Source organism: Micropterus dolomieu, linkage group LG22 (assembly GCF_021292245.1).
Source record: "Micropterus dolomieu isolate WLL.071019.BEF.003 ecotype Adirondacks linkage group LG22, ASM2129224v1, whole genome shotgun sequence".
Lineage (NCBI taxonomy): Eukaryota > Metazoa > Chordata > Actinopteri > Centrarchiformes > Centrarchidae > Micropterus > Micropterus dolomieu.
In genome coordinates, this window is record NC_060171.1 from 11158952 (window position 1) to 11177114 (window position 18163).

The window sequence follows — 18163 nt, forward strand, 5'->3', positions numbered from 1 at the left end:
TGCAGCGCTTCTGGTGTGAACGCAAGCATTGGCTAGAATGGCTGCGGTGGAGCACTGACGCAGCACACATGTGTTGAAGAAGTCTTAAGTCTTGTTTCATGCTAAACTGTGAAATTACAAGAACACTTTAAGATGATGTGCTGGCTCTGTTGAGTTGGTGTTTGTGTGCTTGGGAGTATCAATAAACAATGAGACTAGCTCTGATTTTTCTCTCAGATCAGTTTGATGTCTTTTTGCTTTTATGCTGCTGTGAATCAATTTAAAGTGTTGGCATTGGTATTCCTTGCAAATTAACTTCAAGTGTCTGACAGTGACATTTTTCTTTTGGTGTATATTTGGTACTTACATTGTGATGCTTTCATGCTGTTGAAATATGAATAGGCCTACATGTTTGAGTGTTATGAATCTCAGGGTCTGAACTGGTTTTGTGCATATTTACCCCTTGCTTGTTGCTGTTGCTCTGAGGGCAAGCCAGGTCTGTAGACAATAATACTGTATATTTGCTTTAGGGGTGTAAACATGACTGCACACAGCCCATTCACATAATTATATCCCTGTAATATGGGCTTCATGGGGAGCTCAGTACGGCTTTTGTCACTATGTCACATTTTCTCCACACATTTCATATCATCTGAACATTAGCGAAATATTTAATCTCAAAGCAATGGGTTAATGTGTTTTACTATTGTTCACATCAACATATCAATTACATCTGAACTGCTTTCATTGTGTCATTGAGCCTGCATTCAGCTGCTGTATTATGTACTGATGGTCATTTGATGCTTATCACTGCTACATAGCATTTCAGAAGATATTATCTGCCTAAAACATTGTATTTTTGTGAGTTTAATATGCTTAATAATTATCTAGCCTGCTGCATAGACGATGCATCTCAGCTTGCTGCTACACATCATGTGGATTGTGGTGTTAAGATTTGTCAATCCCAATTTAGGCTACTATATGGTATATTCCCTACAGTTTTGGGGGAATTAAGTTTATTATTGTCGCACTTGGTGTATGCTTGTGGGGCATGACAAGAACATAGACGCCAAATGTTAACTTGTATTAATTATTTGTATTTACATAATGAATCTGTTCCATGTGAGGTAGATGACTGAGCTGCATAACCCAATTACCATCAGTCACTACAGCCTGTCAAAATTTAAGTCTTATAATAATAATAAATATGAAATATAAAAAAACAAGATGAAAAAATAAGATAAAAAATATAAATATGTAAATATGTAAGTAAAATATGTAACAATAAGCATGCAATGCCCATTGTGATTTCCCGAAGACAATGTCCTACGGTAGTTGCAATAGTAGATAAGGCTGAGGATATACCATCCTGATTGCCTATTAGCTAAAACCAGACGTCCATCTGACACTACACTGTTTTGTTCTTATGTTTCTTAGCATCAGTTAGGTGTGGTCCACCATGGCAGTATTACTTCAGCACTCACAATGGCTAATTTAAATGGACATCATGAAACAGTAGCATTAATATCTACATCAGTTGGATCTTAATGCAGTGCCAGTGCCACAGAAGATCCGGCCAGAGGAGACGTGGCACCAGAGAGACATGGCCTAATGGAGTTTTAATAGATCAAATGTTGGCAGGATGTATCTCAGGCTCAATAACAGCAGGATGTGGAAAGGCAGACAATGGTTTTTAAATGGTGATTGATGGCAGCAATTGGTTTCCTATGCGCAGATGGGAAGAGCGTTGGTTACAGGCATACTGGAAGAAGGAGGACGCAGATGGAGGAGAGATGGCAGAGCGAGGAAGCAGTTTAATGAGCAGAACCTGTTCAGGATGACCAACTGAGGTGGATGAGGGTTGGGTAAAAGAAGAAGTGAGAGCTTATTAAGAAAACTCAAAGGGACCTTCACAACGTGGTAAAAAACTTCCTGGTTGCCGGGGGCCTTTGACGCAAGCGAGCAGCAGCAGATGTCTGATTTGAAGCAAGGTGATGAAGTCTGAAGGAGCCTGTCGCTGTCTCTCTTTCACCTTAGTTTTTCCACCATCACCTCTTTGCTGTAATGATTTTTCCATACCTTGGATGTGGCTCTGCTGTCAGGTAGAGAGGGTCACTGCTTTGAGGCAGGATAAATTACCTCATGGTGTTTTGATTGACCATAAAAATAAAAATAAAAGCAAACACAGTTCATTCAGAGGCTTATGGAGTCCCCAGACCGACAAAAGGCAGTAAAAGGTCATCACTCGAGTCAAAAACACTACTGAATACTTCATAAATTACAAACATGTTTCCTTTAACCTCTAATTAGTTGCTTAATAATTAGCTAACTAGCTTACTACCGAAAGTTGAAATCTACGCTGTTACTTCAAAGGCCAAGAGTTAGCATATCATTAGCCCTGTTCACATCTAGCATATCAACTGTGTGGGAACCTGTCCTGAATTCTACTTTATCATAAAGCAGGGAACTCAACTCAGCTCTGTCGTGCTCTTTATTAGATTTGGAAATTTACACTCCAGGACCCCAGCCAACCAGTTTATAATTTAATGTATAAAATATTACACGAGTATTGCATTTGCCAAACACATTCATTAGTTTACATCCTCAAAAGCCTTTCTCTGGTAACATGTATCACTGACACATGCTGCTTGAAAACCTTAGTAATACAGCATAAATCTAACCTCTGTTTGTCCAAGCATGTAATTTAAGCAACAGGGCTATAGTATCTAAATAATAGTTTTGTCTTACATTTACCCATATCACACTATTTATGCTGAGGCTAATTAGTTTTATACTGCACTACAAAAACAATATGCTGGTTTTTTTGTTATTTCTTTGAAAAGTTGAAGATATACAATTAAATGTGTGTCAGTACCTCTGTGGGGGCTTGCATTAATGAAATTAATGAGGTTTTTTTTCTTCTTCTCTTTCAAATATCACACAGAGGGATTTAAACACACTGGAAAAGATAAAACTTTATTTCTCCCTGTCGTGACAATACAAAGTCAACAAGTGCAATAACAATCCAACTGAAAACGGTACTGAACTTTCTATCTAGTAGTAAATACATAGACAGAATGTGGTGCACATTACCATCACCACCACACCCAAAAAGTGAGGTATCAACCACTACAAAGTTTCTGTGTACAGGTGGGTATTCAACTGTAAGGCAACTATTACCATGACAACCTGGAGAGACTGAAACAGATGTGAGTTCCCTTCTTCCCATCCTTTTTTTCTATGTTTGTTTGGGTTTTTATTTTTTTTGTATTTGGGAAGAGGGTTGAGCTGATACAATTTACAGTACCACATCACATCAGGTCAGAGTCAAGACTGTTTTCAACAAAACAGAAAACATCACAAAACCAAGTTGTAACATTTTAAGAAATTTTAAGAGATTCCTCGTATGTGTCTTCTTGAGGGAATCCATTTTTTGACCCTGCTACTGCTTGTCAGAGGCAAAACGAAGTTGTTTTTTTTACCCCCCTGGGTGTAACTATGACTTTATTGGTGATAAGAACAGACCTTATGTGCCTTATTACAGGTCAGAACACACAGCATTAAGCCCTGAAAAGCGACGTGTTCTCTAACATATCAGATTTTTCCTACACTTATCCAGCATCGGCCAGCAATTAAATCCCCTTTGTGCTGCTGCACCTGTTAGAAAAATCTCCTCCTTGTTTGCTGCTGCTGTTCACACTAAGGAGGCAGCTGCAGAGAGAGAGCAAGAAAGTGTAATTTAAAACCACTGCTGATCTTTGGGCCAATTATTTCCCTTGGACACATCCTATTCCTCTGCTCCTGAAAGCTGTGGCACAAGCCTGCTGGGGCGCACACGCAATTAAACTAAGCCGTTGAAATGGGAATTAACTTGCTCCAACAACTCAGCAAATGTGAATATTATTGCTGATAACTGAGGATGACGCTGGCAGGGCTCACTCACAGCACTTGACCAGAGTTCTGTTGAGAGGGTCCACACAGAGGATAAGTATGATGACAACACCCAAGTCTCGTGGCTGGCTTGTTTCCATCCGCACATTTTTTTGTGTCGAGTCAAGACGGTGTCTCCTGTTAGCTTTCAGCCAGGACACTGCAATGTGTGCAGGGACCAGAGATTGTGTACACGTGCATGCTCGGCAGCTGCCAGATTACCAGTTACAGATGCATGATTGGGACAGACACCCCTCGCCTACTGTGCCTACTGCCTGTCCGCCTGGTCTTCACACACTGTCGCTCACTTACAGTCTGGCACCAGCAGCTGCTTTGTTTGTTCTCAGACAGAAAGGACAGCATTATATGCATTACAGAGGATGCATCTCAGTTAATTCAGATTTTGGGGGTGAAGTAATAACTTTGCCTTTAAATGTGAGGATTGTAGAGCCGAAACGATTAGTCAATTTATCTAATAGTGCCCTATTTGAATTCAATTTCAAAAAAGTAATTTTTCAAGTCCTAGCTTCAACTCCTTGATGTGATGATTTGTTGCTTCTCTTTGTCTGATGTGACAGTTAATTGAATATTGTTTGATTCTGGACTGCTGGTTGAACAAAGCAAGTAATTTTAAGAATATTGTTTTTCATTATTTTCTGACGCTTCATAAACCAAATGATTTATTGATAGAGAAAATAATTAGCGGATTAAACAGTGATCAAATTAATCTTTAGTTGCAACTGTAGATGATAGTTGTCTTTTTTAAGGTTTCACTGGTTCCAGATGTGAGGATTTTAGGCTTTTCTATGTCATATATGATACTAGAATGACAATCTTTGGGGTTTGGACTGAATTAAACAAGTAATGAATACCTGACTGGAAATTGCCACAGGCAATTTTTTCTTATTTTATAGACAAAATGATTTAATGATTCATTAAGAAAATAATTGGCAGATGAATCAATAATTAAAGTAATAATTAGTTGCAGCTCTAAAGTAAAAGATGTGATAATTGTTTTCACTTTTCTCCGCACAAAGCTGACACAGAAATGGTTGAAATATGTCCGTTTCATCAACTTCACCTTCTTATTAACTGTAAACCGAGCTGAAACCTCTGTGATACACCTCAGTGATTACCCAGTGCTCATTTGGCTGGCCTCTCTGACTTTTATATACCATGTCATTCTTCTGATTAAGCTACTGTACATTATTGCTGACAGTGAAGGGGGATTTAATGGATTTTTACATTTTCTATTATGGCTAATCACTCACAATTTTCTATTACCAATTTTAGGTATATAGAGGGCTCCTTATAAAGGAACCAAATGGATATTCATTTGCATCATATTGCTAGTGGAGCTGTTTTTCAGGCAGCTCCGGTAATGAGGAAGGGCTGAGGATGAGGTTACAGAGGCAACTATCTCACACTAACTTTATAAGTGATGGTCTTTAATGGGCTTGTAGGAGCAAAGCAAGGGTTACGGTTATGGTTATGGAGCATAAAGCTCTTTTGCTGTTGTGAAAGCATCCCTGATCCTCATTAATGTTTTGGGTGAATAACATATTAAGAGTCAAGATCCCTTTCCTCACCATCACTCAACTGAAGAGAGGTCTTGATGACCTAATGTAAAACCTTTAGATCTACAACCGTTTAACTGTATGGCGTTGTGTCCTTGTCAGACACGTTACAACATAGAGAAATCACTTGGTTTGCAGAAAAGAGACCTAAAACATTTCATACAAGATATTGTTTTTCAACATGGCTGCAGAGATATTTTGTGTCTAGTTTCTGTAAGTAACAAAAACATTCTACTCTAAGTGAGATGCTCAGCATCAACCTAAACTGTTACATGTTCCGAATGTTAACCACTCATATATTTCTCTGACTACTTCACATAAATAAATCACCAAATAGATAACCCACAACTGTGTCTAACTGCTACTGAACACAAACTGACACAGCAGGGTAATAAACATTTCATATCTAGAAAGATGAGCTTTAAAAAAAAACAAAAAAAAAGAGGCAAGCCTCCTCGCTTGCGTGTAAAGTTTATCCAGTTCAGCTCTGGTTTGTTTGGGATACTCCAAGCCTTGGCGGCCATTTCAAGGGATCACTGAACACTTGTGAGCTGTTAAATGTGGCTGTCGCACCTCTGCTGGCAGCAGCAGTACGGTCCTCCGTGTTTCCTGGCAGCCTTTGTTCAGCTGGGTTTCTAAGTGTCACATCAGCCTGCTTCTGTGAATCAATGGGTGTTTTGTGCTCATTAGAAAGGGGCAGTAGTCACTAGTAATTACTAAAGTATGGCTAGCCCACCACTTGTGTTTGTGTCAGTCGTCCAGAAAGGGGAATCCGTGGGGCATCTCCTCTGGACCACGTAAGGAAACAAGGTGTTGCTACTCTTCGGTTTGTCCACTCGCAGCATCATTCTGCCCAGAGAGAAATACAGAAACCGAGCATAAATGTTCATTCTTGACAAACAATTCTTATCACAAAGGCCCAAAGCTTTCAACCACATCCCATGACTATTCCTTGCCCAGTCATGGAGGTTTAGATCAGGGTTGGCCAAACTACTGAATTTTTTTAAAAATAAACTAGAATATGGCTTGAGCTTATTTCTAATGAATTGCACTGTATGTACATTGCACAGCCTAGTTTAAACCACTACTAGCAATCCTGTCATTGCACTTCTTTGTTTGAACACTAGAGGAGCTGCCATTTTGAACAACTACTTAAACTACAGTGATGGATTACTAGTTGATGAAAACATTTACCTCACTTGATTAAGCATGGCGGAACTGAAAAGACGGAAGATAGCAAGTGAATTTCAGAGTTTGACTTCTTATACTTTTCTTTATATGGTCTACTATCAAAAAAAAAGTTTGGCCATCCCTGGTTTAGATGTTGTCACATGACCTTAGTATGGAAGTTCTGATCTCGCAATGGCAGGCAGTTGTAGGGTCTCCTAAATGATGGCCATGGAGTGGCTGTGACCAGTTCTGGTTCTGTTTTTGGTCATCTCAATGACAACCGACCTACTCCATCCACCAATGAAGGCCACAAAATATGTAGTTAAAAGCTTCGGAAAACTAAGTAAGTGAAGAATAAATGTTTTAGGATCACACATATACATACATACATGTTTCAAATATCTCATACAAATGGATCAAAAAGATAGAACTGGAAGAAAAGAGATGCAGGCTGTGTCGTTGCTTTCTTCATCAAATTCCACTGAGTTGCCACAAGAGTTGTTTGGAAAAGATCTTCTGGATCCTACTGAATAACACGGACATGGTTGTCTCAGGTCCCAATGTGTGAGCTTTGAGCTTAATGGTCCGCATTGACTTCATATAACAACATATTGGCTTGAAAATCAGCTCAAGTCCTGAAAACACAAAGACTAATAAAATGGGGCAGCTTTGCTTTTCAAAAAACAATCAGATTTACAGAAACATTTTACAAGTCTGTAATTCTTGTAAAGATTTTCAAAGAATTTTGCTGGCAACAATAATGTAACTACATTGTTAATGAGAAGATAAAACTTTCCATCTCCTCACATTATTCTTGTATAAACAGGGATATTTGTTACTAGCAGGGTGATGAGACATTGAGGCTTGTGCTCATTAACTTGGTGTGCTTTTAGAACTTCGACGACATTCTAATGCACTCTAGAGAAAATGACTAAAATGCAATGTAAATGTGTGACAAAGATCTAATAACATCACAAACACAGAACCAAAATAAAATTGCAGCTACCCCACTTGCTTGTGGTAATGCTAGAAGTGATTCTACAACTTCCAAAGAGCTAAACCTGTTCTGCTGCTCTTTCCCTTTAGCCTGCAGCAGAACTCTCTGCCTGGCTGCCTTTGTAGCATCTATGATGTTAATTAACTCACACCACATGGAGGGTGTTGCTTTAATTGGACAAGGTCTTGGCATGCAGCTCTGTGGACAGACAGGCCAGGAATAATTTCATAATGTACAATTCTATTATTACCACAGAAAGTCAACCAGTGAGTTCAAATATGGATGTGAATATGCAGGAGACAGCTAGGCTCTGATCACTTTGACAGAACTGCCCCCCCACCCAAATATAAACAAATGCTGTTTCAGCTTCCTGAGTAGAGCAGAGTGTAGCGGAGTGTCATTTCCCCAACAGACAGCAGACTGGCAGGTGTTTAAGTGTTGGTGTTAGGGATGGTTACCTATGACCGAAGTGATGGTGGCTCCATTTACTAGACTCGGTGAGTCACTGAGGTCTGTTACAGTGTCTGTTAGAGGCAGTGTTACGATTGCTGGTGACTCAGGTATATGCTGAATGTGGACAGATGCCGCCTCACATGGACTGCCCTATCCATGGCTAAGCTACCAACCTTGAGTGAGTGGGTGGTTACTGGCAAGAAGTGCTGCTGTGTTGATGTGCAGTGGTGCCATTTGATGTTATCAAACATCTAATTATTCCAACTTTTTTCTATGGCATTTCTGCTTGATGCTCTGGACTCATTAAACAAACGCTGAGAAGGTGACTGGCTGCAATCTGCCACCCCTCCAGTACCTGTACACCTCCAGGACGCAGGAAAGATTGTGGCTGACCCATCCCATCCTGAACACAAACCTTGTGAGACACTTCACTCCTACAGGAGACTACAGGCCATCAGGACCAAAACCTCATGCCACAAAAACAGTTTCTTTCTGTCTGCAGCTAGCCTCATCAACAAGACCCTTGACACTGACACTTAATCTTATCCTACCCGACAGACACTACACATTACATTAATGTACAGTCTCCAATGTGTTACGTAAACACATATTTTTGAGACAAGTATCTCTGCACATTAAGCAAATTGCTTATTACTTATACTTCATACTGTGACTTAGTCAATATTTTGTACATTCCTGCTCATTCTTTCATATATATATGTACCAACTCTGTTTTTTTCATATTTGTATTGTCAGGTTTTCTATTTTCTATTTATACTTCTTGACTTTTGTAGTACTTGTTTTTTTTTTTTTTAAATCTTTCTTTATTTTCTCTTGCTATGGTTATTATTGTGCAGCAAAATACCAAAGCAAAATTCCTTGTATATGAAAATCTATTTGGCAATAACCCTAATAATGTGTCTGAGTAATACGTCCATCCATCCATTAGCTAGCCTTGAGGGTAGCGGGGGAGGCTCAGATTGGATAAAAGGGGTACACTGTGGACACGTTGTATTTTTAATTCTGCCACCAAACATGAGCAAAAAGGCAGCTTATTTTTTCAGCTAGTTTTGATCAGTAAGTTTTAATCAGCACTGACCAAAGACAAACTAAATTTATGTAAAATATGCAGTAAAGCCAGACTGAGATGACAGCAGATCAGATATTTCTTGCAGTTCTGCAAAGGGAGTATCAGAGTGGGCACACTCCAAAAGGAATGTGAAATAAGTGATAACATAGGATATTCCACAGCTCCAATTCTCCTTCTGGTGTAAAGATACCCAGATGATGCTGCTGCTCCCCAGTACCACTAATTGCTTGAGGTAGACTACTGGGCAAAGAGGGCTGGCACAAACTGGGAACCTGGCCAAACTTTAAATCTCCTAATAACCACGAGTGGACAACCAATCAGGGCTTTAATGCTGCTGAGCCCTTTACAGCGATAGTGCAGGAGCTCCCGGGAATGGTTTATAGCCGTTTCAGGGGTACATGAAAACCCTGCTAGGGTTTTTTGTGGTGCCAAAATGTTATTTTTCTGTGGCAATGTGATAGCTGAGCCCTGTCAGATGTCAGAATTTACAATGTTTAGTCTCTTTTCCAGAAGTTTCACATTTGCATGTGTACAGTACTACCACTTAAAGCAGCAGTAGGGAATTTGGTTAAATATTACTTTTTGTCATATTTGCTAAAATTGTCACTATATCCTAGCTGGTAAACGTAGTCGCAGTTGAAACTGGTTGAAACTGGTCTGAATCCACAAAAAGGAGATTTTAATAAATCGTATCCATGGAAAGAACGTAATAAGTTTCCCAGGCCGCCCTCACTGAACCCCCAGCAGATATGCAGCAGTATATACCAGCCCGCTCACGTAGCAATATGGTAAGTAGTATTCCCACATGCTGAACACCAAGCTGCACTTTTTCTGAAGAAACAGATCGTTGCATGTGGAGAAATTATTCGATACTTGCTGTCAGGATTGCTCCAATTACTAGTAACCATTTGTGCTGGATTCCTGAGTTACTGTGCGACTGGGTTGTTTTTAGATGCATCTTCGTCAGTTGTGGGATTTGACCCCATCTTTGTTTGTTTACACTTGGCCAACAGATGTTCAACTAAGTGGACCCAGTTTTCTGAGCCATTTAGCCTGCATCCTCTCTGGGGATAAAGATCTGTACCCCCGCAAATAAACCAAAGGCCATCTGATGACGCACTGTGTGGGCAACATCAGCTGTGGTATATGTACAGTATCAGCGATCGTGGTTACTTAACACATTTAACAAAAAGTGTAAGCATTATCTGGACTGTGAGAAGTGCTTTACTGTGTGAAACTGCAAACAGGCTATTCTAATCTTGCCCCAGAAAAGGCTTGTGACTGAATTTAGCTCTCAGCATCTGTCACTTTTCTTCTTCTTTTTTTTTTACTGATGGGAGTGATTATCAAGAATATTCTTAGCTCTTTGTAAATGCTGTCCTGTTTATTAAAACATGTTTTATAGAAAAGGTAAAAGAAGAAATAGAAAATCCATCCTGAAGCATTTCCCATCAGTCATCATGCATTACCATGAACTCCTTATCTAGGTCCACTTTGTCAATGAGGATTTTCCTGCTGTTTTAAACACCTTTTTATAGACGTCATCTGGCTTAAAGCTGGAGAGCTGCCAGCACAGGTCAGCCTAATAAGTCTAGGATTGATGAGTCCTTACTTCATGTCTAATGAGTAGGCTCCATGGATACCTCCAGTCTTATGTTTCCGCCAGCAGAGCAGCTCCAGCGTCCCTCTGCAGCATCCAGCTCCTCCTATCTTTGACTTGCACGGTCCACACTGCTTCTGAAAGCCATTTGTCAAACCTCTGCTTACATTAAATTATCATGACCCGAGAGAGATGTCTACCTCTAGGAAGGGACTCTGAGTCCCAGTCAGACAGATAGGGTGTACAGTGTCTGAGACAGAGAACTGAATGAGAAATTGACTGCGCAAAAATGTAGGTCTATTCAGACTGTGCTCTATGATTGTGTAGGTATATTATGAAAGTCTCAACAATGACTGCCAAAAAGAAGATAGTAAATCATCTCACAACCTTACACACCCCGAGACTCCTGTGACTGCTCTCAAAGGTAACAAAAAGATAACACTGAAAGGACAGCAGAGGGTCTTTTGAGAATGTTTCCGATGTGACTCAGAGTCAAACCGTTCAGGTTAAATATGAGTTAGAGGCCCCTTGTGGGCAGTGAAGCCTTCATATTATTCTGTTCTCTTCTATTCATTAATAATGACAGCTCCCTAATGAGCCGGTCAAACTTAAAACCAAGAAAATGTATCTTTAAAAAAGAGGTTGATGTAGAGACAGCGTGCAGCTATTTTGAGATGAAATACAAATACATATCAGATGCTTTGCAGAAAATTATCCATTAGTGGGCGAAAGGGCAGAATTCTTAAAATATTGATAAACTCTGTATTCCTTAGTCAGAAGGAAACCATATATTGAATTCTTTACCAGAAAGTCGCTATGATTTTGAAAGGAGCAGAGTTAGCGATATAATTGGTAGGCAGTAATCGTGTGTGTGTGTGTGTGTGTGTGTGTGTGTGTGTGTGTGTGTGTGTGTGTGTGTGTGTGTGTGTGTGTGTCTTTGTGTGTCTTTGTGTGCACGGTGCACTCTTAACAAGGAATTTAAGTAAACAGGGAGCCTGATGTTTGAGCTTCCTCCCGGTTGGCTTTGGAAAAGTATGCTAGAAATGCTCTAATTTGTCCTGGTAGACACACTGTTTCCCTGTCATGTTTTTCTCTATGTAACAAAACACTGCGTACAAAAAGAAAGACAGACAGACACAAAATGAGACATAGAGAGCAACTGTGTTAAAAAAGGATTAAAGTAAAAGAACATCTCTGAAAAAGACCCTTGAAAATCATCTGTTACACGTATTGCTTTTCCAAATAAACACAAGAGTGTCTTCACTGTAATACGCTTCACAGAGGAGGACTAATTTAATTTTGTGATAGTCAGCACAGGGTTATTTAACACATCCTACTGTATGGCTGTCAGTTTCGAGGTCTTGTCGGTTTTGGTGCTCTTAAAATTTTTTTGCAAGTATCAAAAACTGAGTGGAAACTGCAAATTTCACCAATGATACATATAAATACGATACATCCAGTGGGTTTTGTGTTGACAGCAGTGTTTTCTAGAATATTCCATCAGCCATCACTGTGATGTTGTAAACTGAGCTGGATTACATAACAGTGGATCTGACATAAAAATTGGCTTCTTTGCTAAATTAAGTCCATCAAAGAAGAGCTGTGGGACAGTTTTGCTAGATTTGCATCGAAGCTCAGGTCTGCACCTCGCTGTGCATGCGTTTGCAAAGTTAGAAAGTGTTTTGCTAAATCTCAGAATCAAGAGATGACTTGCTAGGTATCCAACAAAATAACAAAAAAGTTGTGTAGGTTAACTAAATTGGTATAGTCAAACTATACCTTGATGGCCTTGGAGTAAGGTAACAACCAATATGGCAAAGCCTACACATGTCTACTATTGCACGGCTGTCTATCAGGAGGATCGAAATCATCATAAAGTTAATAAAATAAAGTTTTTTGTGGAATTTTTTTCTATATCTGAATTGAGGGTCAAAGTTTAGAGGGTGTCTACGTTGTCAAGACTATAAAGCCCTCTGAGAAAATGTCTGGTGTTGGGCTTTGTACATATAATGGACTTGACCGTAATCACTTAAAACATCGCTACATCATCAGATTGTATAATGGCCTCATCTGCACCAACAGTCTTTTCCAGCTACCCATCTGTCTGTTATGTATACATATATTTGCACATTGCCACCTCTCCCATTGAGACATTTCTATTAAGCCATCAGCGGTAGAAACCCAGGGGATTTGTGACACAAATCTTAGTTTACTATTTGCTAATTCTTGCAGCTTTACATGAACACAGGACATGCGTGCCCAACAGGTGACAGACAGTCAGACAGACAGACTCACCATGCGGTGGATGTGTTGTAGGGAAGGAGAGTGGGGCTGTGGCTCTCCCCTCTGAGGCTGTGTCGGGGCTGGTAGTGGCTGGGGACCATAGGCTGGGCTTGAGCCTGGGCTTCGCTCTCCTCTGGCATGGATCTGTGCCACTGACTCCGAGCCTTCTTCAGCCAGCGTCCTCCCAGACCCCATTTCTCCAGGTAGACCCGGCAGAGCTCGTAGTTTATGGCTGAGTAGTACAGAAAGTCCAGTGCCAGCAGCACCATGACGAAGAAGCCGTAGATCCACACGCCGACCAGAGCCGTATAATTACTGCAGGAGAGACAGACTGGGAGTATTACAGTGTGATCTGGGAAAGATGATGAAAAACTTCTCACACGCTCAGAGACACAATCCAGATACCCTTAAGCTGAACCCTTAAATTCCAGTAGCTATGATAGAGCTGCCAGATGTTCATTTTTGCTGTTCATGTAGCAAGACCAAGGTTTTCAAACCCTCTCTTGATAAAAGCAGTTAAATAAAGAAATAAATATATTAAAAACACTCCATCTGTTCTATTTGCTGCTTTTTAAATACTGCTTCTTAAATTGGACAAAGAATTTCATTTGTGCAAAAGACTTTTTAATCCATCTCATATTGGCTCCTCCATAGCACCACTGAAAATCTGTGCTCCCAGTTTTCACCTCATAAATTGTCTTCATGTATTACATTATCCAGCTGGATTTATGTGGGGAACATTTGAACTTTTGTTTTGTCCACCCACATCCATAAATACAGTAAGGTAAATGTGCAAACAGAAAGTTTGCCAAAACAAGGATACTAAATACTGTTTCTGGTGCTAAGGACATTTAGCAGGGTATTATCACACAAATTGAAAGAGCTCCAGTCCTATCAGGATGCTTCCATTAGAGAACTATCTGGGTCTGAAAGACAGAAATGGCACAGGATATTACTTCTCAATAGAGATTTATTTGGAGGGAAACTCATCTTTTATGTCATTTCGGCACACTTTTCAATTTATTTGACTCCATTGACTGAAGCCCTTGTAAAGAGTGATGTCCAAGTGCTTCTAGTTCAGTTAATCAAGGGAATCCACTTCTGTCTGAAAATGATGTGGCCTTGGGGATATTTATCTGAATAAATGGCTATAAAACGAACATCTGAACTGCTCGAATGAGCACTAAGACAAGTGAATGCCGCTACTGCACTCAAATCTAAATGCATCCTTAACTGCATTTACTTTTCCTCACCTCTGCATCTGAGACATTTACCTATCATTTAGTTTGTATGCCTACTAAGGTAATTTGAGAGGGCAACAGGCTTTCCATGTAGGAATATATTTGAGTCAACCTGGGGTTGAGCAAACAAGAATATGTGCATAGTTGTTGGAGGGATCGATCATGAGCACACAACTAAAACAAATGTTATTCAATATTTAACACAGCTTCCTCAGAGAAGGAAGGCAAATGCAATTATTGATTATCTGTCAAATGTTTCTAGCACTTCTTGTTGCTGTTTTAAAATTTTATTCTCAGATGATTCTTCCACTCTGAATTTACTTTGATTCTGCAGCATTTCAGCTACTCTGTAAGTACATGGAGAGATATATACTGCTTGTGAAACCCTCAGTGGGCAAACGCCTTTAGTATAACCTCCAACTGCAGTAAATCTCAAGCTATAATACCATTTTCAGCTTGTAGTGTGATGAGAGAACGGAATTATGGCCATTTTAACTCTGTTGGCCAGTGTTAAATATCAAACCCGCAGTCCTATCGCCCAGTGAGCCAGGATGAAAGAGTGGCCCAATGGGCCATCTGACACTAAAATGAAATATCATGACCTGCTGCAGGGCACTGTGAACCGTTCGAGACATCCCAGCATACTGGGAGAGCTGTGGTTTTGTCACCCAAACCTCTCACAGAACAGGAGGCTCATTTTCCATAATGTCATTCACCCAGTCTAAATCAGCATATCCTGCAACAAATAAGTTTTATCTTCAGGTCTATGTGTGAAAATATACTGTCATATCATGGCATATGTAGTATGGTTTGCTATTAATAATACTACAAAGTACTATAATTTGCGTATGGATATCTGTGCTATGATAGGATACAATAGTGATACTTGATATAATAGTTAACACCAGCCGTTGTGAGCCATCATGTAGGGGCAACAACTGCTTTCAGCACCTGCTTCTCTCTGTGCTGGTTTTGACTCTGTAGGTGTGGATCAATGAGCAATAGGCAAACAGTGTGAATGAGCGTGATACTGTCAAGAGAGCAAAACGTTTGTGAGCAGGCAGACTATAACCGCCTGTTTTCATCAGATCTGAGGAAATGTCATCCCCTGAAACTGTTCCCATAAAACTCAACTCAAGATTCAGCACAACCAATTACCTCCACCAAGTCAACGAGGTTATGTTTTGGTCCTGTTTGTTTGTGTTTTGCAAGATATCTCAAAAAATGACACAACAGATTCCAATGTAATTTGGTATAAAGTGGCCCAAAGAAGAACGGATTAGGTTTTGATATAGATAGCTCTGCAATATGGCTTTTAATAAAGCACTTGACATGTTGGCTCAATACTCCTGAACCAAGAGGCATAAAAGCAAATATCCTGTCTTTTTCCTGTGTTGCTTTAATGCTGCAATAATTAGTTGATTAATGAATTAGTAAATTAGTATTTTGATCATTAATAAATCATTGTTTAAACAAACATTGTGATAAAATGCCAAACATTCTCTAGTTCCAGCCTCTCAAATGTGAGGATTTGCTTTTCTTTGTCATATATTATTGTAAACTCAATATTTTTGGGTTTTGGACTCTTGGTCAAACAAACATTTTAAGATGTCACATTGCAATGGCCCTTTTTTCAAGATTGTTTTTGATATTTTACAGTCAACATTGCTAATTTCAAGGTTAATCAGAACAGCTTTCGTACATTTCTGCCTAAGAAGTGTTTCCTAAAAATTGTTTTATTGTTTTATACATTTTATGCTATCTCTACCAAATTATAAATAGGCTACATAATAGAAGTATATTTGGATGCTCTAATAATTAGTTTTCATGTGTCATTGCGTTTTCCTATGATGGTTAAAAAATTGCACAATTGCATGTTTAAAAACATGCACTTTACACTGTGACAGATCTTGCAAAATCTCATGACTGTTACATGATCAGTTTGAATGGCAGTAACTTGGTGGTCATGAGACTGTCAAGTCAGAAAGTCTGAATATTCCTGCACAGGGTGAAAAGCAAAATCAAAGGCTTGTAGTCCACTAGCTGGGAATAACCAAAAACACAATAAAATAAGTGGATTGGACTTACTCAACCAAAAACCCCATTATTAAAGGACTCAATGAGCAAAAAAACCAAACATAATTGGATCATCCATTCTTGTTACTAGGCTCTGTCTTTTTCTAACAATAAAACGTTCAACAGTCTTTAAAAACACAGGGTCTGGCAAAGGGGCCCATTGACCCCTTGGACCCATGGGCCTTAGCTTGGTAGACCTGTTTGGTAATTAATGTATATCATCATGTCCATCATCGTGTGAATTTTGATGCAGATCCACATGTAGACTGAAACTTTAATACCAGAAAATGTTTAGAAATTGACAAATTTAGAATAGCAGCCTAGGTCAGAGGTACGTACTCTGCAAGGGCTTTCTATGGCATAATAAAATGACAGCACAGTACATAGAGTATATCCTAGGGCTGTCAGTCTTTCAAAGAGTCAAGTTTGGAAGAATTCCAACTAACACGGAATTTGTGTTGTGCATCTGTCAGTGGCCAGAGAGAGTGTCTCACCCTTCAGTATAACCTTTATATCTTCCTATGTGGTGTCCTACAACTGCGCTATGTGTCGGTGATGGCCTTTTTACAAGCTTTTGGCAAGGGACCTGAGGATGAGTGTGGAGGAAAGAAGGCAATCAGACGAGGTTGTAGAGTTGACACTGTTCCACTCCAGTAGGTGAGACTTCAGATTTGTTGCTGTAGAGAAAGGTGGCTATTTCCACACACTGCTCCTCTGAACCTTTGTCTTTGCTTGCTAGTGTTCTACTCCATTTTTATTTATCAGCTTAGTTTACTGATAGGTCAACAGCGCATATAAGCAGAATTTTTTGAGCATCTTCTGCTCAATCACAAGGTAAAAATAAAATTCACTATTTTTCTACACCTTATGTTGCTGGAGAACAGTGTTGATTTAGATAATAATGCCATATTAACACTTATTGTATTTTCCTCAAATTAAAATCTTCAGTAATTTTCCTAAAACCCAAATTAAACTGAATCAAAAAAATAAAATGAAAACAGGACTAATGACACCGAACAGGGCAGATGCACCGTGTAGAGGGGTCAAATGGCAGTGTGGTTGTGTTTTTCTTTTACTCACTTGTGTGCGTAACCATCTGAGGTGGTGGTGAGGTTGATCTGCATGACCATCTGGAACTCAGTCTCGTTGCAGCAATATTTGAAGGCGGTGTTGTTGTGGTGGCAGCAGAACATGTAGGTCTTGTTGTCTGAGAGGCGTGGGCAGTGAAACCCAAAGTGGTCACGCCCCTTGTGGTCGGAGTAGGGTTCACACACTCGATAATGAGCTGAGAGGGCTGCAGTTTTGGGGGAAGACAAAGATTTAGATGTAAAATCTACTCCGAAATTGTTAGGAAGGAGGTATTTTGGTGCCACAGGAGACATAAACATACTCAGTTGAAATGTGACTTGAGACCTTTTGAGGCAGAGTTTGTACTCTGAAAAATAACAACCCCTTATTAGAATTATTGATGGAAAACAGCTCCCCTTTGAAACACATTCCCACCTGCTGCAGCCAAACTACAAAACAAAGTACTGAATGCTTTTTATTTTCTTTGGAAGCCTCAGAAAAGACATGAGTGGAGACAGCACACATAACAGTCATGGTGTAGAACAGAAAACAAACAGTGTACTAGCAAAAAAAATCTGAGAAGAGACATCTGATTAAACAACTAATCTGTTCCCCTTTATTCTTGAGGGAACACATCAACAACCCCAAAAACATTGAGTACATCTAATTCATCTGGTCATTCATCAGGTCATGCAAACA

At 39.6% G+C, this 18163-nt stretch overlaps 1 protein-coding gene across 7 annotated transcripts in view; it reads right to left on the minus strand.

The window, feature by feature from the left end:
* Window positions 1-2934: 2934 nt before the first annotated feature.
* The window catches only part of shisal1b (shisa like 1b), a 67336-nt gene continuing 52107 nt past the window's right edge, over window positions 2935-18163 (minus strand). For 5 of the 7 annotated variants that reach the window (XM_046037940.1, XM_046037933.1, XM_046037934.1 and 2 more), the window contains 2 exons: window positions 17477-17690; window positions 13088-13394 (listed from right to left, as the gene is read on the minus strand). In XM_046037940.1, the coding sequence (XP_045893896.1) occupies window positions 13088-13394; window positions 17477-17690 (521 nt within the window). Of the gene's footprint in view, window positions 6336-10832; window positions 10934-13087; window positions 13395-17476; window positions 17691-18163 lie in introns of those variants that run through there. The other 2 variants (XM_046037938.1, XM_046037939.1) reach the window with 2 other exon arrangements.